Raw genomic sequence first — 21490 nt, forward strand, 5'->3', positions numbered from 1 at the left:
AGACATTTTACAACAGGACCCAGTACACAGATAAAAGTTTCACAAGCAATATTCATCCTAATTACAGGTGTGGCACGTTGATATTTCCTGGTCTAATCTATTCTACGCTATTTGATTTTCTTTTTTTTAAAATGCTGGTTGAGATCCATTAAAGGATGGAGTGCTAGGAGTCGCAGACTGTTCTATTTGGGGAGGGGAAGCCAAGCTGCAATCAAATTGCAAGCTGCAATCATGGAGCATTCAGAAGAAAGGGACTATTTGGGGCTCCAGCATTTTGTTGGATTTATCTTTTCTAGGGAGTTAAATTTTGGCCATGTTGATTTTGAAATGCCTATTAAGTAGACATTCAAGCAGAAATTTTAAGTGCCAGTTGAATTTATGTGTCTGGAGCTCAGGAGAGAGGACGAGGCTGCAGATGTGAATTTGGAATTTTCAGCACATATGCAGTATTTAAGTGGATGAGGTGACCATAGGATGAGAGAAGGCAGAGGAGAGGAGAGAAACAAGAAGTGAGGCTGGGGCACTCCGATGTTAAGCAGCCAGGGAGAAGTGGTCCACAACCTTTGCCCTTTTCTTTCTCCTTTTCTCTATGCTGCTGTCAGAAACGTGGATGTGGTGGATGCCATCAAGGACCTTAAGACAAGGGCCTCACTCTGGGGTTGGCAGAGCAGTGAGCTGCTGCGTGGAGTCTCTTACTTCCAGCTGAATCTAATTCCTCAATGACACGGGAACGAAATTGAGAAAGTCCTCGCAAGACTGACCACGAAAAAAAACAAGGGAGGTGGCACAAATAAACAATGTTACGTTTGGAGAACTGCACTACCAAACTACAGTTGTAGCAGAGATTTAAAAGATAATAGGAGAAAATTATAAACAATTTTATGACAAAAAACTTAAAGGTAAAATAGACAAATTTCTGGAAGGATAAAAATTTATATCAAAAACACTCAAGGACTGTATGAGAAAGAAAAATTACAGAACAATATTACTTAAGAACATAGATGTAGGGGCTGGCCTGGTGGCAGAGTGGTTAAGTTCATACACTCTGCTTTGGTGGCCCTGGGTTCGCAGGTTTGACTCCTAGGTGTGGACAAACATACCGCTCATCGAGCCATGTTGTGGCAGCGTCCCACATACAAAAAAAAAAAAAATAGAGGGAGATTGGCACAGATATTAGCTCAGGCAAATTTTCCTCACCAAACAAAAAAAAGAACATAGATGTAAATGCCCTAAACAAAATATTAGCAAGCAAATTTAGCAATGTATTTAAAAAATAATTCACGGACCAACTTGAGTTGATTTAAGGTTGATTCAACAGTGGGAAAATCTACTAGTATAATTAATCATATTAATATGCTAGAGGAGAAAAGCCAAGTGGACATTTCAATTTAGACAGAAAATGTATCTTGATAATTCAATAATCTTTTATGCTAAAAATTCTTAGCAAACTAGGTAAAAAGCACCATTAACCTGATAAAGCGCCCCCTCCTGGAAGGGGGAGTATCTACATATATTTGGAATTCTGCAAGGAAAATTGCTCTCTTCTCTCCTGTTTATTTATTCTATCATCTCTGATTTTAAAAAGAAATTAAAACATTTTTGTGGGCCCCTAAAAGTATTGTAGGTTTTAGGTGCTGTGCTTTCTGTGCCCAACAGATAAATTAGCCTAAATGATTAACAACATTAAGGGAAGGATTAACACCATTTTCAGGATGGTGTTCTTCTCTGGGAGGATGAAGAAAGGGGAGGCAACAGAGGAGAGCCATACAGAGGGCTTCAAAGGGACTGAAATGTCCCATTAAACTAGATGCCTGGGTGTTCATTTTATCTTTACTCTTTGATATATGTATAAATATTTTATATGTTTGTATACACGCATATTCTTCTACATGTATGAGATATTTCATAATAAGATTTTTACAATAAAATGTGTAAGGACCGGTCATGTAGACCAGGGTAGGGCCTGGCCCACTGCAGGCACACCGTAAATGTTCATTGACTAATTTAATGACTGTCTGGCTCTGGATCAAGTCCCTCCTGCTCACTCAGGATGCTCTGGCTGTCTGCCATCCCCCCACCACCACGGGGGTGCCTAGTAGGGGTTCTGGAGATCCTCCCTGGGGCTCTCTAGCTGGGTCTGAAGACTCCAGATCCCAGGGGGACTGCTGGGCTGGTTCTAGCTACTCGACTGTAAGATGCTGAGGAACAGGGAATCTGCTAAGGTACAGATCCCCAGCCTGGGGCCAGAGGGACACAGGGGTATAGCTGTGGGACAGACAACTGCGTGGGACTTCTAAGGACCAGAGTGGGAGGCTCTTCCCCAACCTCTTAGATGCAGGGTAGGGGTGGCAGCTCAGACTCCCCAATCCCAGAGAATGGATGGATCTAGGCCCTGGGTTCAAGGGGACAAGTGGCATTCAGAAGACTAGACCCCACATCGAGTGGCTCCCAGGTCATCAGAAATTCCATGCCCCAAGCATGGCTGGCACTGAATGGCATGGTTCCTGACCTGATGGGATCATGCTGGTGGGGTGACCAGGGAGGCTTGGTGACCAGACTGAAGGACCTTGTCTGTGTCTGGTTCTGTAACACCTTTGGGCCTTGGCCCAACTCTAAGGGCTGTCATGGGTTGAGAAAGCCAAATAACAATGGAGACTGGATTTCCCACCAGACAGATGGAATGAGGGCTCTTGAGTGAATTTTTTAAAATAGCCTATTTCTTCCCTACCTGAATGTGTGCACCCATATTCATACCCACTACACCTGCTTCTGCCTTTTTTCTCCCCTCTGTCTCTTTCGGACTCTCTAAGTCTGACTCCACCTCCCTCTCCAAGTCTTTCTCCGATTCTGCCTTCCCTTCCTCCCAACCTCCCTCCCCCTCGCCGCCCCCAGTCTCTCTCCAGCTGGCTTCCAGCCCTGCTACAGAGCACTGTAGTTCCAAGGAAAAGAGGCTTTTGCTGCGAGTTCATCAGATGCCAGAACCTCCCTTCCCCCTCCCTCCATCTGGCCCTCCCTCCGAGACCTAGAGGCCTGGACTCAGCAGCCGTCCCCAAGCCCACCCCCAGACAAGCTGGGAGGAGGGAACAGAGGGCTCTGGCTGGGTCAGATGTGGGGCTGCCCTTCCTTCCCAGGGGAGGCCAGAGCTCAGCTGGCTCATGGATTATTGAGCTCTTGTGCTGGTGGCTCCATTTGGCAGAGTTCTGGGGACCCTCAGCACAGGCCTAGAAGAGTGGGACAAACTCCAGGTCACATAGGCTGAGGCTGAACTGGGCCAGGGTCTAAGCTCCCAGCCTCCCTCCCATGCCCCCACCTGAGCCCCCAAAGCTAAATCTGGCAACCCCTCACCCTTCCCCACTTGACAGGAAACTTGGCCCAGATCTAGCCAGAGGTACCTCATGTTCTCCCTTGGCCTTGACCTCTGACCTCTACACAGTTCCCCTCCATCCTTCATCCCTCACACCTATGTTCCCCTGACTCCCTCAGGTAGGGGGGTCCCTCAGTCAAGAGGGTTGGACTCCATAGAGGGGGCCTGAGGGCAAGTTTGGGGTTCTCTGTTCAGTGCTCAGACTTGGGGCTCCAAGTCTGGGTCATGGCCCATCCCCAGTCCATGTTACCACCTCCCTTTATGTCTCTTCACAGGGCTCTGCCTTCCTTAAGGGAGGTGGCACCAATCCAGGACATAGGGAGGGGCACCTCACAGCAGCTCCCACCCCAGGCTCTAGGTGCAGCCCTGCGAGCCCAGGAGAGAGCCCTCCCCTCCCCTGCCTTCCCTTAGATTTTGGCAAGAACTGAACAGAGTGGAAAGAAGCCCAGGATGTGAGGAGCCAGATCTGGATAGAATGACTTCCCCACTCTGAGCTTCAGTTTGACCATCCATAAAATGGGAAGAATAATGTCTGCAGATGGTCTTCCCAGAGCCACTTGTGGGTCTGCTTTTACCCCTTCACTGCTAGGGCGGGAAGGCAGCCGGCCCAGGCTGGGGCCCAGGCTGGCCGCCACCTGCTCCAGCTCCTCCATCTTGTCTGACCAACTATTTATTTTTCTGTACTCCTCCACTGGGGACCACTCCTGGAATCCCTCCCCTGGGATGCCAAAGGGCCCTGGACAGCCTTCCACTGCAGCACTACGCTGTCACCTCTCACCCTGTGTTGGTACCTGTGGGTATGGTCTGTCTCCCGTGCACACCGTGAGTTCCCCAAGGTCACATGCCAAGGCTTATTCCTCTCTGGGTCTGCAGCTCAAACCAGGACGAGGCACAGAGTAGAGTTGCAGTGATGCCAGGTGAGTGAGAGAATGGCCTGGAGACTTTTCAGTTTCTCTGCCATGATTCCTACCCCGTCCCTTTCCCCACTCCTGCCTCACCATACTTGCCAGGGACTTTGTGTCTCTACTGCTGCTGGCTCTCCCAAGCCCGCTGTCTTCCTCAGTGTCTCACTTGGAAGGTCCTGGAGTAGGACACAGAACCACCCTCCCACAACCTCCAGCAAACCCTGCCCTCTCCCCTCTACCTTTGAAGTTCACCCATTTCTTCAGACTACAGTCCCAGAGGAGTATGCTAAACTGTTACACTGCCAGGCTCAACGAACCAGGCCTCCAATATCCGGGCCCTTGTGTGTTCCCTCCCCTGTCGACTCTGGGCTTGGCTATATGACTTGCTTTGACCAAGGGGACATCAAGAATCGTGAAGCAAGCAGAGACTCAATAGGCACTTGCACATTGGGGCCTATTCTCTTGGAAGCCAGCTGCCACGCTGTAAAGAAGGTCAGCTAGACTTCTGAATGAGAGGCCAGGTGAAGGGGGGACCCGGGGAGGAGAAGCCATCTCAGTAATTCGGCTCCATCTACTGCTCCAAGCTGAATGCAGCCACGTGAATGACCCCAGGCAAAACCAGCAGAACTGGTCAGTTGACCCTGGCCAAACTATAGAATTTTTAGAAATAATATATGATCGTTGTTTTAAGCACTAAGTTTTGGGGTAGTTTATTTCTCAGCAATAGATAATTAAAACAAGGCGCATCCTGAGTCCTCTCTTCCCTTGTCCTCCACATCCAGTCCTGTGGGATCCAGCACCAGAATATATCATGCATCCAACCACTTCTCACCATGTCCCCAGGCACCACCCTAGTCCAGACCACCATCATCTTTCACCTGGATTATTGCTACAGGGTCTTCACTGGACTCCCTGCCTCCACTCTCACCCTCCTGCAGTCACCATACAGCGACCAGAGTGAAGCTGTTGGGGTATTGGTCAGATCAAGCGACCCCCTGCTCAAGACCCTTAGTCAGTCAGCCTTGGAAGCCCTGTGTGGTCCAGTGCCTGCCGTGTCTCCATCCCCATCTCTGATCACTCTCTCTTTGCTCACTGCGCTCCAGCAACACTGGCTTCCCTTCTGTTTCTTGAACATGCCCAGCTTATTCCTACCTCAGGACCTTCACACTAACTGTTTAGTCTGCCCAGAAGACTCCTTCTCTAGGTCTTTCTATCTAGGTCTTTTAGTTTCCGTCTTACATGTCTCCTCCTGAGGTAGGCTACTTATAGAAGAAGAAAGTGAGGCTTGGAGAAGCGAGGTCATTCCCCCAGTTCACAGTCAGGAAGAGGCAGGGCTGGGATTCCATCCTAGGTCTGTGTGGTCCCCCACTCCAGGGCTCTTTCTGCCACATCAATGGTTTGGGAGGGTGAAGGTGGTGGGTGGTCAAGGGTTCCTGAGAAAGGGGAGGGCTTTTGGGGGCTTCTTTCACTTACTCCTTCCACAAATACCCCCAGCCGTAGCCTTTAGACCCTGCCCTGAGCTGGGGACTCAGAGAGGAGTCACACCTGACTTTGCCCTCTGGGAGCTCCCATCTGGGGACAGGGAAAGCAGCATAGGAAGTCAAGGCCATCAGACAGGCTAAGACAGCTTTCTGAGTTAACTGAGAGATAAAACTTTATAGCTTGGGGCTCTCTGGAAAGGCTTAAAAGGGGGTTAAGATTGGCTGGCAGGGAGGACCAGAAAGTGGGGGCGGTATTCAGTAGCCAGAGCTGTCTACTGGTCCTTGTGAGTGACCAGAAGACGCAGCATTGGAAATGTGTGTCCATGCCTCTGTGTGTGTGTGTGTGTGAGAGAGAGAGAGAAAGAGAGAGAGAGAGAGAATGAGGGAGCAGTACTGGGGGTGAGGTGGAGGGTAGGCAAGAGAAGGGCTGAATGAATAAATGGATTTTCCTGATGTGGAAACCAAAGCCCAGAGAGGCTAAGTCACTTGCCCAACTCACAAAGCCACTAGGGGGGCCAGCTGTGTGGCCGAGTGGTTAAGTTCGCGCACTCCGCTGCGGCGGCCCAGGGTTCAGATCCTGGGCGTGGACATGGCACCGCTCGTCAGGCCACGTTGAGGTGGCGTCCCACATCCCACAACTAGAAGGAACTGCAACTAAGATATACAGCTGTGTACAGGGGGGCTTTGGGGAGATAAAGCAGGAAAAAAAAAAAAAAAGATCGGCAACAGTTGTTAGCCCAGGTGCCAATCCTTAAAAAAAAAAGAAGATTGGCAACAGTTGTTAGCCTAGGTGCCAATCTTTAAAAAAAAACAACAAAGCCACTAAGTGGTAAAAAGGCAGGATTTTAACCCAGGCCTATCTTGACACCACACAGAGCAAGGTGAAGGAGCAGAGGTCCACCTCCTCCAGGTCACTATGTGACCTCAGCTAAGGCTATTCCCTTTGGTGGCCTCATTTCCTCACCAGTAAACTGAAGGAGTTGAAGGTTCTTTCAGCACAAGGATTCTGCAGGAAATACTTCTACTAGAGCTTGGAACCAAATTCAGGCCCAAAGAAGCAGACCCTGCCTCAACCTGGTACAGGATGTCTCCTCAGCCTGCAGCTCCCTCCAATCCCAGTAACTGGGTGCCAGGCTAGCTATGCCAGGGAGCCCCAAGAATCCCTCAGTGTCAGGTGGATGGACCTGGGGTCTCCCACCCAACTGCCCAACCTAGAGTTCCAGAAGCCCCTACTGTCCAGCTCCTTAGAATGCCAGGGCTCCAGCTGCACCTCTATCCATGTCATCGGCCTAAGCCCAGACCCCGGCTCACCTGCCCCTCACTGCCCAGCGTAACTCTCAGACTCCCCTGGTTCTCTTCAGCCTCCAGGACACACTATCCGTTGGCCAATGAAGGAAAGGGGAGAGGCAACTCTGAATGGTCACTGGCCCATTATCTGACCTATACAGACAGACCTGACCAATCAGAGAAGCTGAGACAGCCTCGACTCCCACAATCCAATTCTGCTCATCCTCCACCATTCTGTTCTCTTCCACCCCACAGGGTTCTCTTTCAGTTGGTTCCATTCCATTTATTCCATTCAGCATTCCAGGAAATTCTATTTGGGAAAGAGGGGGTGGTAGGCAGAATTGGAGCTGACCATAGAAGGGAATTCTTGAGGGAAGAACCCCCCATTCCGCAGAGGCCTGGGGCAACCACCAGTTTCTGGGGTACCCAGAGAAGCCACCACACAGAGCTCAGACTCTGAACAGAATGAACTTGGACTCAGCTCTGGGCTCTGCCACTTACTAGTTGTGTGACCTTGGGCAAGTGGCTTAAATCTCCAAGCCTCTGCTTTCTCAGCTATAAAATGGGATTTGGGATCTATTCACTGAGTTATTGTGAGGATTAAATGGAATAAGGCCCTTAATATACCCAACACATAGTAGTAGGTGGTCATGGTCAGCAGTAGTATTTGTTCTCCTGCTTATTCTCAGAGGCAGTGGGCTTGCCTCAGAGAGTCGTAGCTCCAGAATGGCTTGGAGGGTCAGAGAGGGTCAGGAGGAAGGGGTTAAAATAAAATAATTAACATCTGTTTAGCACTTACCATGTGCCAGCCTCTGTTGTAATCATCACACGAAACTATTACTGCTTTCACTTTATAGACAAGGAGTCTGAGGCACAGAGAAGTTCAATAACTTGGCCGAAGTCACACAGCCAGTAAGTGGCAGAGTTGGTGCGCAAATTCAGGCCCTCTGGCTCCAGGGTTCACACTCTGAACCATTGTACTATCGTACCTCACATTAAACCCGTTTTTGGATTAGAAATGCTGAGGTTCGAAGAGGTGAAGTTCACGCTGCAGCTGAACAGGAGTGCACCTAGGACACCAACTCAGATCCCGTGACCCCAAAGTTCTGGCAATTTCCACTGTTGCATGCTGCCCTCTAGTGCCTCCTATGGGAGAAGCACACCAGAGGCAAGCAGCAGACACCCATGGATCCACGACCCACTGCTGCTCTCCATGCCCAAAGCTGCAGGTCTTGCAACTTCTAAATATCACTCTGAATGTCGTCCATATACAATCGTGATATTTCTTGGCTGTCTCACAAGTTTTCCAATTCAACAGGTCTAACATCAAGTTTATACTTTTACACCCCAAATTTGCCCTCCTCTGTCATCTCCATCCATCCAGTAGCACAAGCCAGAACCCCAGATATCCTTGACCCTTCCTTCTTCCCTCCAGTCTGTCACCAGTCCAGGAACCTGAACAGTGGCCGATGAAGGAGATCAGAAAAGTAAACACAAGTCAGAGCAGAGCAACACTGGTGGAAGGAGAGGATCAGGATAACAGCTCGAGTCGTGGCCAAGAGGCAAAACTGAGCTCAGGTGGCTCTGGTTAGAAAGGCAGGCCTTTCTGCTCAGAAAGAAGCCCAGACACAGCTTAAACGTGGGGAAGAGGGCACATTAAGGAGCACAGTACTGGGGGCCAGAAGGACTGGGTTCCCACCCAGCTCCATGACTCATTCACAGCACAGCCTTGGGCAAATGGCCTAACCTTGAGGTGCCTTAGTTTCCCCATCTGTAAAATGAATATGACAATGCCTACCTCCAGGGCTGCTGTAAGGACCAAGTTAAAGTGTTTGCTCTGTAAACTGTAAAGGGAAGTACAGAAGAGAGGTGGGTTGTTATCTGGAAAATTCACTCCGGTAGACCTCTCCTTCCTTTGTTACGCTGAATACTGGACCCATAAGGTGCTTTGTTTTGTTTCCAAGAGGGCTATCAATTTTTTTTTAATTGTGGCAAAAAATATATGTAAACACAAAATTTGCCATTGTGACCATTTTTAAGTGTACGATTCAGTGGCATTTAATTACATTCACACTGTTGTGCAACCACTGTCATTATCTACTTCCAAAATTTTTCATATTCCAAATTGAAACTCTGTACCCATTAGGCAGTAACTCCCCATTCCCCTCGCTCTCCAGCCCCTGGTAACCTCTAATCTCTGTCTCTATGAATTTGTCTGCTCTAAATATTTAATATAAGTGGAATCACAATATTTATCCCTTATAGGGCCAGCCCACTGGTGCAGCAGTTAAATTCGCACCTTCTGCTTCGGCAGCCTGGGGTTCGCCGGTTCGGATCCTGGGTGCAGACCTACGCACCGCTTGTCAAGTCATGCTGTGGCAGGCGTCCCACATATAAAGTAGAGAAAGGTGGGCATGGATGTTAGCTCAGGACCAGTCTTCCTCACCAAAAAGATGAGGATTGGTGGCAGATGTTAGCTCAGGGCTAGCCTTCCTCAAAAAAAAAAAATTTGTCCTTTTGTGTCTGGCTTATTTCACTTAGCAAAATGTCTTCAAGTTTCAACTATGTTGTAGCATGTATCAGAACTTCATTCTTTTTATGGCTGAATAATATTCCATTGTGTGTATATACCATATTTTGTTTATCCCTTCATTTGTTGACGGACACGAATAATGCTGTGAATAATGCTGCAATTAATATTGGCATTTAAGTATCTGTTTGAATCCCTGTTTTCAATTCTTTGGGGTGTAGACCTAGAGTGTCATTGGTTTTTGATGGAGTTTTTCAATATGCACTGTGGCCGGAGGAAGGGCTCTTGGAAACAGGACCCAGTGTGTTCAAGCATGAGAGGGAGAGGGTCAGAGAAGGAGGTTTCAGGGTGGCTGTGATTACAACAACTAACTTGTGCCTTTTGCAAAACACTCCACAAAGGACTCTAGAGGAGGAAATATTATCAAGCCCATTTTACAGATGGGGAGAAGAGAAGTGGCTTCTCCAAGGCCACACAGCTGGTGAGAGGCAGGGCTGGGGCTCTAAAAAAAAGGTTCCCTCACACATCAAAATGTGGCCAGAGGTTCAGAGATCCTAGTTTCCTTCCTTCCTTTTTTTTCTTTCTAAGTAAAGAAAGTAGTTCTGAGCTGCTTCGGGCGTCATGTTCTTACTTATTAATCTACAGCATTTTAGGTGCCACAGAACTAGAATTTTGCAGTGTAGTTTGGCACTTTTACAAGTTCTGGAAACATGTTCTGGAAAAAGCAAAACTATGGAGACAGAAAATAGATCAGTGGTTGCCAAGGGCTGGGGCTCAGGGGAGGGATTGACTACAGGGATATTAGGGGTATTTGGGGGGTGATGGAACTGAACTATATCTTGATTGTGGTGGTGGTTATGCAATTGTATGAATTTTCAAAACAGAACTGTACCCTAAAAAGTAGAATTTTACTGTGCATAAGTTATACTTTAATCTTTTAAAAAAGAATAAATAAATGGGGAAAAATTAAATAAGACTCTAGACTCTCATATTTTTGCTACCTTGCAAACTTTGCAAGTAACAGTACCCTTAATTATTTAGTTAGAGCATACATTTCTATTTTCTCATCTATTCATTCATGATAAAATGAAAGTCCTTGAATATACCATCCAACTCAAGAACCAGAACATTACTAAAAATTAAATCTACTTATGGGCTCCCGCCATCCCTGACCCCTCCCCCACCCCACTCCCAGGTAATCACTATTCTGAATTTTGTGTTCCTCATGCTCTTGCTCTTTTAAAAAAAAAGTTTTTTTCACACAGAAGTTATGAATTTGCCATTTTCGTAAGTCAAAACAGGTCAAAAAACAGCAATTTCATATGGCTCAACCCAATATTATGCCTAAACATAATAGTTCTAGCTGTATTTGAACTTTATAAAAAGGATACCATTCCATACGTACTCTTCTGGGACTTGCATTTTTTCGCTCAATATTATGTCACCATGACCCAGCCATATTGCTGTTTTTCATTCTTTTTCTCCTATCAATGGCATTTGGGTGTTTTTGGTTTGGGGCTACCGTGAACAATGTTTCTACTACCATTCTTGCACATGTCACCTGGTGCATGTGTGCAATCTTGTACCTGTACCCCAGGAATGGACTTGCTGGGTCTTAGGGTACACAGATGTTCAACTATACACAGTGTGACTCACTTTTTGAGCTCCAAATGAAGATACAGTGTGTCACTTGCCCCAGGTGAGAAGGTAGACAAGATTTGATGGGAAGGGCTGCCACGGAGGGTCTCTGGTGGAAATTGAACACCTACTGTGTACACATGGTAGGGCACCTGTGGAATGAGATGATGGTGCCCTGAGAGGTGAGATAGGGAACAAAATCCCCCAGTTGCTGTGGGAATCATCTTCCAAGAAGTGTCCCACCCTGGCTGGGCAAGGGGTGGGCTTGGCAACCCAAACAGGGCAGACCAAAAGGGTTCTGTCCTAATCGGCAGTATCTCCATGGGGGGGTGGGCACGGAGGCTGAAAGCGGCGTTGGGGTCAGGAGGTCCTGTATCTTTGGTTTACCTGGAAGGGGACGGAGCTAAGCAGTACTGAATTCTTCCCACTTAACCAATCCTTACCCCAATCATCTCTTATCTCACTTTGCATCCATTATCTCTGATAATTCTCCCAGTTGGAGAGAGGTACTATCATTTCTACAAATGAGGCTTAGAGAAGGAAAATGCTGGCCCAAAGTCACACGAAATTGGTTTGTGCCAATTGCCTGAGAAGGTAATTTCCCTTTCCTAAACCTCATCTGTAAAATAGGAATGATAATACCTGGCCCATCTCACAGACTAGTGGAAAGATTAAATAATACTAAGCAAGTAAGGGGTTTAGCATGGCTCCTGGAGACACTCCCTAAGTCACTTGTTTATTGGCACTATTATTGTTATTAAGGGGAGTGGGAACCCAGGACAGTCTGAGCCCTAACTTCTTGCCACCCAATGAGGTGGCAGAGACCCCATGGGATGTGGTGATCATGGTCCATTTTGGTCACTTCTGCTGATGCGGGATGTGTCTGTCAGGACCGCACAGCCCAGCCCCCTCCTCCACCCACTCCCAGGCCCCAGGGCAGAGGTACTTGTCTTCCCTGCAAATTTCCCCAAACAGAGAAGGGGAAGGGACCAGCAAGCAGAGGATCCTGGCCCCCAATTCTGCCTCAGGGGAAAGGAAGAAATCGGAGCCAGCGGTCTACTCTGCTGAGCACCTAGTGTGGGCCAGGTCCTGCGCCGGGCCCCGGGAGCACCAGGAATGAGACCTGACACTGTCCTCAAGGTCAGAGGCTAAAGGAGGAGACAAATGACAAGAAAACAACAGTGTGCTGAGTATTATGATAAAGTTCAGAGAACTGTTCTGTATAACAGAAACCAGATAGGCCTAGGGGTCAAGGGAAGGCGTCCCAGGAGACATGCCCTGTGAGCTGGGCCTTTAAGGCCTGGTAAGCGCTGCCCAGGCGCTCAGAGACCGCTAGGATACCTGCCCATTGAACAGAAGAGGAGACTGTGCCGCAGCATCTGTCCGACCTGCTCGCCAGGCCTCACTTAACCCACACTAGGCCGAGCGCTGCTCTCGGAGTCCGCGAGCCGAGAGCCCGAGCCTGGCCGCGGTGCCCGCCCAGCGCCCGGGGCGGAGCCTCGGCCCAGGTGCGCGGCGGCGGCGGCGCTTCGCGGAGGCAGGAAGTGTGTCCCCAGCGGCGGCCCGTGCAGTGCTCCCGCGAGACGCTCACCTGCTCTCCAGGTGAGAGGCGAGGGGGGCGGGGGGAGGGGCCGAGCTGGAGGCAGCTCACCTGGCGAGACAGGTAAGCCCCGCGCGGGCCCGAGGGGGCGCGAACCAGGGCGGCATCGGTGTGGAGAAACCCCCGAGGCTACGCCCGAGCGAGGGAGGGTCCCGAGACCAGTTCCTCGGGAGCCACCCTCCCGCTTCCGGGGTGCGCGGGCCGGGCCAGGGAGCGGCCCGAGCGGCTGCCTGGGCCCGGCGGGCAGAGGGGGGGCCGGGTTTGCCCGTAGGGCTGCGCTGGCTTGGGGCGGGAGCCGTGCTCGCCCGGGGGCAGTGTCGGGATTGAGGAGTGGGCTGTGCTCACCCTGAGGAGCTATCAGGGCGGGAGAGAGGCTGGGTCCGCCCGCGGGCAGAGGGCCCCTGCAGCTGGAGAGGGTGGTGCTTGCCCCGAGGACATTGCTGGTGTAGGGGCAGTGCCAGGGTCTGGTTCTTCCTTGTCCCCGGGACTAGGTGCTTGCGGATGCGGGAGTCGCAGGTTACCCCTTTCAGGGCAGGAGGTCAAGGGTACACGGATGCCCGGCGCGAGACCCGACGGCTGTTTCGTGAGCAGGGCTGGGATGCCCCTCCCGGCCGGGTGTGCAAGACTCGGCTGGGCACGGGGGTGGGGCAGAGGCTCGTGCGGCTGGGCCTGTCCTGGGGACCTTGGGAGGAGGGGGCGGTATGGAGACGGACTCCTAACTGTGCGTGTTCTCTGGGACAACGGGGATGGGGAGGGCATCACTGAGAAGTTCCAGGAGGGTGGGCCTGGTGCCTGGGACCTTCTGACTGCTAACCTGCAGTGCCTTGGGGCACCCAGTAACCTAGCCACTCCCAGGTGCAAGTCACCCCACTAAGCCCCCTGCATGCCGTATCTCATTTAAACCCCAGGATGGCCCATGAAGATACTCATTTCTCCACTTGTTAAAGATGAGAAAACTGAGGCCAAGAGTCTTGCCCCAGGCCACAATAGGAACATCACCAAACCAAGCGACCAGTGTTCCTAAGATTTTGGAAGTGGGGGAGTGGTCAGCAACAGTGAGGGGGAGATACAGCCTGGACAAAATAGGCTGAGTTTGACTTCAGGAGGGTTCAGGGGCTAGAGGAGAGGGGGAAACTGAGGCCAGGGGCTGTCCTTATCCCAGGTCTTGCTCCCCTTCCCTCCATCCCACCCCCTTTCGAGATGTGTGGCACAGAGCAAAGTACAGGGGCTCTGGAGTCTGGAGGATCACAGTACAAATCCTTCTCCGTCCCTTCGTTGCTAGATGTCTCTGGTCAAGTCACTTCACCTCTCTAAGCTTCAGATTCCTGGTCTGTCAAGTGCAGATCTAATACAGGGCAATTGTGAGTGTTAAAAAAAAAAGCAAAAGCCCTCTTGGGCTGGAGCCTGTTTTTGGCCCATTCACTGCTGTTTCGCGAGCATTTAGCACAGTGCTGGGCACATAGTAGGTGCTCAGTAAATAGTTGTTGGATTAATTTAATGAATAGTAGTGAATCCTAAAACCTTGAAGGCGGAGGAGGAGACAGTGACCCAGGCTATCATCAGTAACCCCTTGATGTTCTTACAAACCCCAGGGACCCCAGGGCTCAGTGTGGTTAAAACAATGTTGATGCATCCACCCTCCTCATCCAAGGCCTGAGCCTGGAAGACTCAAGGCTCCCTATTTGGTCCCTCCTTAGGCACAGGCTTGTCTGTGGAGCTGGCAGCTGGCAGCTTTGACTTCCCCCTTCCTCCCAAGTAATAGATGGGATGGGGTAGTGGATAAGAGTCTGGGCCAGGCTGCTTGGGTACAAATAGATGTGTGGCTTTGGACAACTTATTTAACCTCTCTGTGCCTCAGTATAGTAATAATAAAAACAATATTGATAATAACGGCTACAAATAGGGTTGTGAGAATTAATTGGTTTAATACATTTAAAGCACTTAGAACAATGTAAGCCATCAAACATTAACTTTCACTAGAGTGCAAGTTCCTGAGGTCAGGGAATTTTGTCTGTTTTACCACTGTATCCACTGAATTTAGAATAGTGTCTAGCACACAGTAGGCCCTCCGTAAATATTTGTTAATTGAGTGAATGAATGAATCCATACCCACCCCTACGTTGCTCAAACCAAGGCAGAGGTTTTAACCACTTGCCTCTCTGGGTTGTGAGGGCCTATAGCAATTTCAGTTTGCACACCTTTGGAGAGGGCATTTTTACCCCTCCTCTCCTCAGACTGCTGCTCCCCACCCCACGCCTCACCCCGGTCAGCCTAGAGCCTAAGTCCTTTTTCTTTCCACCCAATGGTCCTGGCTCTACTGTGAGGTCACATAGAATGTGTCAGTCCCCTGAAGCACTGTACCCAACCCTGTTCCAGATGCTGAGGCAGGAAGCAATCAGACACAGTTCCTGCCCCTCCGGGTCATATAGGCTTAGCTTCCAACAATGGGTTCAAGGCTGATTCAGCTGCCAGAAAGCCCAGCAGAAGGCTGTGGGGAGAGGGGCTCCTATCTGACTTGGGGTTCTGAAGGGTCTTTGGAGAAGGAGTGCTGAGTGGGGCTGGCGTGGTGGGTTGAAGAGTTGCAGGAGTAGTTAAAGAATTCCTATATCCTCCTCATCCCCACTCCCCATGGCTGACATTCTTTCCCCCACCCTTTCTCTCCCTACACACATAGACCTTCTGGTTTGGGGGGAACCTTTGGAGATTAGGTTGCAGACGTGATGCTCCTTTACCCCTAAATGCTTCAGTGTATATTTCCTAACAGTAAGAACATTACTTTATATAACCCTAGTAATCAAATTCAGGAAATTTAACATTGACATAATACTATGAAATAATATACAGTCTATTTTTTTTGAGGAAGATTAGTCCTGAGTTAACATCTGCCAGTCCTCCTCTTTTTGCTGAGGAAGACTGGCCCTGAGCTAACATCCATGCCCATCTTCCTCTACTTTATATGGGGGATGTCTACCACAGCATGACGTGCCAAGCAGTGCCATGTCCACACCCGGGATCCGAACCGGCGAACCCCGGGCCGCTGAAGCGGAATGTGTGCACTTAACCGGAATGTGTGCACTTCACCGCTGCGCCACTGGGCCGGCCCCTATACAGTCTATTTTTAAATTTCACCAATTATCCAATTTCTAATTTTTCCTCTTGATCTAGGATCCAATCCAGGGTCACACTTTGCACTTAGTTGTCGTGTCCCTCAACTTGGGCTTGTCTGCCATTCCCTCATGATGACACTCAGGTTATGCATTTTGGCAGTAATACTTCATAAGTGATGTGTCCTTCGTGCACAGTATCAGCAGGCACATGATGTCAGATTGTCCCACTATTGGTAATGTCAACTTTGATCATTTGATTAAAGTGGTGTCTGCCAGGTTTCTCCAGATTCGTTTTTTTTTTTTTAAGTTCTCACTGGCTGCAGCAAGTAGAAGGGAATTGGAGGTGGCCTGAATGGGGGCCTTGACAGTATCTGTGTGAGAGATGATGGTAGCCCTCTTTAGGAAGGTGGCATTGATTTGCCCAAGGCACAGTGCCTCCTAGGGCCAGAACTGGGACTAAAACACAGATATCATGATGCCCAGTCCCAGGTTCCTCACACATCACCAGTTCTAGTACCCCAGTGCCATTAAATCAGGGATAAAAAGATAAGGGATCAGAAGGGATCAGTGTCTCAGAAAATCTAGGCTAAGGATACTTACTGCCCAGCAACCCCCTGTATGTGATCAAGTACCCTCCCAAATACATCAGTACATAATGTTCTTTGACTCCCTGAGGCGGAGTTATTTATTCCCATATTGCCTCATATATCCTACATGTTCCATCTTAGGAGCTTTTAAGCATCTGTTTTCTCTGCAAAACCATGTGTGAATCACAAGAACAATCTGTAGTTCTTTCATCTTTGGTTCTACAGTGCCTGACACAGGGCCAGGCTCATTGTTTATGGAATGAATGAAGTCTTAGCTCTGAGCTTGCTAGTAACCAAATCAAAAAGGGAAAGAAGACGTATTTTGTAGCTTGGCTTTCTTATCTAATCAAAGGAAGCAAAGCAGTGGTTGGTGTTAAATGTTGCTAGGAGAGCAAAGCTGAGCCACACTGACATATTGACAGGGGACCTGCTACAGTCTCACGTCTGATTTGAAGGAGGAAGGGAAGAAGGGAAAGGTGGCAATGATCAGGTTCTGTAGCAAGTCACATGGGAAGGCGTTTGTTGAACAGCCTCAGAGGCTCTGTGCTGGGTGGGCTTACCCACAGTGGGAAGAAACGGGGGGCAGACCATTCCCCAGAAAGTGAGATCCCAGGAGATTTTTCTTTTTATGTAGTAAAATATATATAACATAAATTTTACCATTTTAACTTTTTTAAAAGTCATTTTAACCATACAGTCCTGTGGCATTAAACACATTCATATTGTTTTGTAAGCATCACCACCACCCATCTCCGGAACTTTTTCATCTTCCCAAACTTGAACTCTACGCATTAAATACTAACTTCCCGTTCCCCCTGCCCCCAGCCCCTGGCAACCACCATTCTACTTTCTATCTCTGAATTTGGCTATTCTAGTTATTTCATAGAAGTGGGACCATACAATATTTGTCCTTTTGTATCAGGCTTATTTCACTTAGCATAATGTCTTCAAGGCTCATCTATTGTTGTAGCTTGATCAGAATTTCATTTTTAGGGCTAAATAATATTCCACTGTATGTACATTGCCTATTTTGTTTATTCATTTGTCAATGGACATTTGGGTTGTTTCCACCTTTTGCCTATTGTGAATAATGCTGCTGTGAACATGCTGTACAAATATCTTCAAGTCCCTGTTTTCAGTCCTTTTTAATTCTATGTTTAATTTTTTGAGGAAGCACCATACTGTTTTCCACAGCAGCTGTACCATTTTACATTCCCACAGCAATGCACAAGGCTTCCAGCTTTTCCACATTGTCTCTAAAGCTTGTCATTTTCTGTTTTTTTCAATAGTAGCCAACTCAATGGACGTGAAGTCCAAGGAGGTTTTGACATGTAGGTTAGACCACAGAGAGTACTTCTTCTTTTGGGAGGGAGGGAACACTGGATGAGGGTTCCGGGGCATACTTGGGCTGACCACATCACAGGCCTCTCAGAAACCAGGTCTGAAGCTCCTCAGGTCAGCGCAAGAGCTTGCCCCTGACATCTAAGCCTGACTCCTTCCTGGCCTCTTCCTGACAGGTGCCTGGCTGCAGCAAACCATGCAATGAGCCATGCCCCGCCCTGGACACCCCCGCCCATCATCTGGGCCCCCACGCTTGGGACCCTGGGAGCGGCCAGCAGAACTGTGCCTGGAGACATATGATGAGCCATCCCAGCCTCCACCAAGCCGCCGCACCCGTAGGCCAGACCCTAAGGACCCTGGCCACCATGGGCCTGAGAGCCTTACCTTCATCTCTGGCTCTGCTGAGCCTGCTGCCGAGCCCCCAGCCTGCTGCCTGCTTTGGCGACCCTGGGTGTGGGACTGGTGCCGGGCCGCCTTTTGCTTCCGCCACTGCCGGGGTTGCCTCCAGCGCTGTGGAGCCTGTGTGCGGGGCTGCAGCCCCTGCTTGTCTGCTGGGGACTCCCCTGAGGGGGCTGCTGAAGCCAGCTGGGCCAAGGAGCACAATGGAGTGCCCCCCAGCCCCGACCATGCACCTCCCAGCCGGCGGGATGGCCAGCGGCTCAAGACAACCATGGGTAGCAGCTTCAGCTACCCTGACGTCAAGCTCAAAGGCATCCCTGTATATCGCTACCGCCCAGCCACCTCCCCGGCCCCTGATGTGGACTCCTGCTGCAAGGAGCCACTGGCTGAGCCCCCACCCATGCGGCACAGCCTGCCTAGCACCCTTGCCAGCAGCCCCCGAGGCTCCGAGGAGTACTACTCCTTCCACGAGTCGGACCTGGACCTGCCTGAGATAGGCAGCGGCTCCATGTCGAGCCGGGAGATTGATGTGCTCATCTTCAAGAAGCTAACAGAGCTTTTCAGCGTACACCAGATCGATGAGCTAGCCAAGTGCACTTCAGACACGGTGTTCCTGGAGAAGACCAGTAAGATCTCGGACCTTATCAGCAGCATCACCCAGGACTACCACCTGGATGAGCAGGATGCTGAAGGCCGCCTGGTACGCGGCATCATTCGCATCAGTACCCGAAAGAGTCGCACCCGCCCGCAGACCACAGAGGGGCGCTCAACCCGGGCTGCTGCCTCTGCTGCTGCTGCTCCTGACAGTGGCCATGAGACCATGGTGGGCTCAGGGCTCAGCCAGGATGGTAGGTTGGGCCCCATAGGGCTGAGGGGCAAAGTGGAGGAGGCTCTAGCCAAGGGAGGGTTGCACTGGGGTCTTTGGCTACTGTGGGTCCACCCCTCAGCTAGGCCCTGCTCTTCCTCCTCCTTTTCCTCAACTCCTCTGCATGCCCTAGATAGGCTCCTTCTATCCCCTGCTACCACCTGCCAGAGTAGTTTCCAGGCCAGCCTGGTTAACAGGACCCAGGAACCCTTATGCATTTGGACCTCTGTCCTGGCCTAACTAAAACCTCACCACACGCACACACACACACAAACACAAGTTGTCTCTGTCTTTGTTTTAAACATTATTTCTCTAGCCCAGCCCTGGGATAAGTGGCCCCCTCCCTCATTGGGCTGGGGGCAGAAGTGGGGAGTAGGGTTGAAAGGATGTGATAATGACCACTGGCCTCCTCATGTTCCCTCCCTAGAACTCACAGTGCAGATCTCCCAGGAGACAACTGCAGATGCCATCGCCAGAAAGCTGAGGCCTTATGGAGCCCCAGGTTTGGTCCTGACCTGATGAGGAGTGCGGAGAGGAGAGGGGGCTGTCCTAGGGGCCCCCCACATACCCCTCTCCCAGCTTCCTCCTGGGGTGGGTGAGGATGGGATCAGAAAGGGACGAGAAGCCTGGGCAGCCACAGACCTCATCCCAGTCCCACAAGCTGGCTTAAAGATTTCCATTTGGAAAGATTCAGGGGGCTGCCTGTGAACCATCAGGGGGCAGTTGCCCAGAACTGGCCTCTAAGCCCAGGTCACTGGGGAGGAAAGTGAAGGGCGGGAGGTCATCTGCTGGTGCTGAAAAGGCACCTTGTGTGGTTTCTGCTGCTGTCTTCTTGGCTTTCACAAGCCCCTGGGAGTGGGGTCATTACCTTTTTATAGAGAGCAGTGCTGGGGCTCAGAGAGGTCAAGAAACTGAGTGGGTCACCCACCCAGGATCAGACTAACCCAGGCTCAAGTCCTGCTCTGCTCCTTCTCAGCAGGCTTCTCCCTGCCCATGGACCTGGATGAGCCTCTTCCCCTCTCTGAGCCTCTGTTTCCTCCTCCCTTCCCCCTCAGGATACCCAACCAGCCATGACTCGTCCTTCCAGGGCACCGACACAGACTCGTCAGGGGCACCCCTGCTCCAGGTGTACTGCTAACCCCTGCTGGGCCCAGTGGCCGCAACCCCTTCTGAGAGAAGCACAGCCTACAGCATGAAGAGGGGGACCAGGACCCCTTTGGGGAAGGCTGGCTGTGAGCCCAGAAGCAATACCCACTCTGGCTCCTCCCACTTTGGCTGACTGGTTCCTGGACCATGTGCATTTCACTGGGCCATGGTGCCCACATCCCCTGGATCCCCAGCTGGCCTGACCTCTGCCTAGGCCGTTCCTTCCTGCCCAGGCGGCCTGGATCATAGAAAGCAAAGACTTAGGAGTTACCTTCTGGGATTGAATCCCAACTTTACTTCCCCCAAAACATGCTACCCATAACATACACCCCATAACCAATCATGCAAAATTCCTCTTCCCCAGGATGGGACAAGGGGGTGACAGCTAAAAGAAGCTTGTCTTAAATGGATTGGGTTGGGGGGCAGGCAGGGCCCACTCCACGTTATGTTCTGTTGAGCAGTTTCGTTCTTGGCTGATGTTCTACGTGCTAACATGACCATAGTTGCAAGTACAAAGGTAACAGATGTCTGCCTGGTCATCTCGGCTGATATTGTCCTTTCTGTCCCATTTGCCTGACTGCTGCCTGGAGCAGGAGACACGATAGAGTGTCCAGCCTGGCTTAGTGTTGTCAGAAGGCATAAATGAGAGCGATCATGCACACCTCTTAGGTTCACTGTGAGTTCCAGGAGGTAGAGCCAAGCACAGTGTCTGTACCTGAGAAAGGTCTAACAAGTGGTTTCTGACTTTGTGAGGTTCTTCTGGGCAGGCTGGTCTGGAGTCCCCCTGCTGCCCCAGTTCCCTGCCTGCAGGCTGGCCTGCTTCTGCCATCCCCACTGTTTCCCCAAAGCCCTGAGCACTTGTCCGCCCCCACCCAGCCTCAGACCTGCTGCTCCCTCCACCTCTCTGCCTGGTGCTTACAGCCCTGTGGTTCACTGTTCTCTTAGCCTTCCCAAGAACCCTGCCATGGGGTCACTCTTCTTTCACAGAGTGGGAGGCTAGGGCTCAGAGGGGTCAAGGAACTTAGTGGGTCACACAACTAGGAACTGTGGCTCTGGACCTGGAAACTGGCCTCTCGGCAATTCTGCCCCCAAGCTGGTGGGCTGACCTGCTTGGCACAGAAGCAGGGTCCCATTGTTTGGACACTGGAGCTCAGCTGCATTTAGAAAGATCCTACTTAGCTACTCCTCTCACACGGGAATGTCTGTCAGTCCTCTCTCAGCAGTGAGGCCAGAGGAGGCC

General features: G+C 50.4%; 1 protein-coding gene across 2 annotated transcripts; it reads left to right on the forward strand.

The window, feature by feature from the left end:
• The first annotated feature begins 12439 nt into the window (after positions 1–12439).
• KDF1 (keratinocyte differentiation factor 1) lies at positions 12440–20768 on the forward strand. Of its 2 annotated transcripts, none has more exons than XM_023635385.2 (4): positions 12440–12807; positions 18017–19087; positions 19532–19606; positions 20160–20768. In XM_023635385.2, the coding sequence occupies exons 2-4, from the start codon at positions 18049–18051 to the stop codon at positions 20240–20242; spliced, it is 1197 nt and encodes a 398-aa protein (XP_023491153.1). In that variant the 5' UTR covers positions 12440–12807; positions 18017–18048; the 3' UTR covers positions 20243–20768. The 2 variants fall into 2 exon arrangements, with proteins under 2 accessions (XP_023491153.1, XP_001504096.1); XM_001504046.5 differs by having other exon boundaries at positions 12757–12868.
• Positions 20769–21490: the final 722 nt, after the last annotated feature.

Source organism: Equus caballus, chromosome 2, assembly GCF_041296265.1.
Source record: "Equus caballus isolate H_3958 breed thoroughbred chromosome 2, TB-T2T, whole genome shotgun sequence".
Lineage (NCBI taxonomy): Eukaryota > Metazoa > Chordata > Mammalia > Perissodactyla > Equidae > Equus > Equus caballus.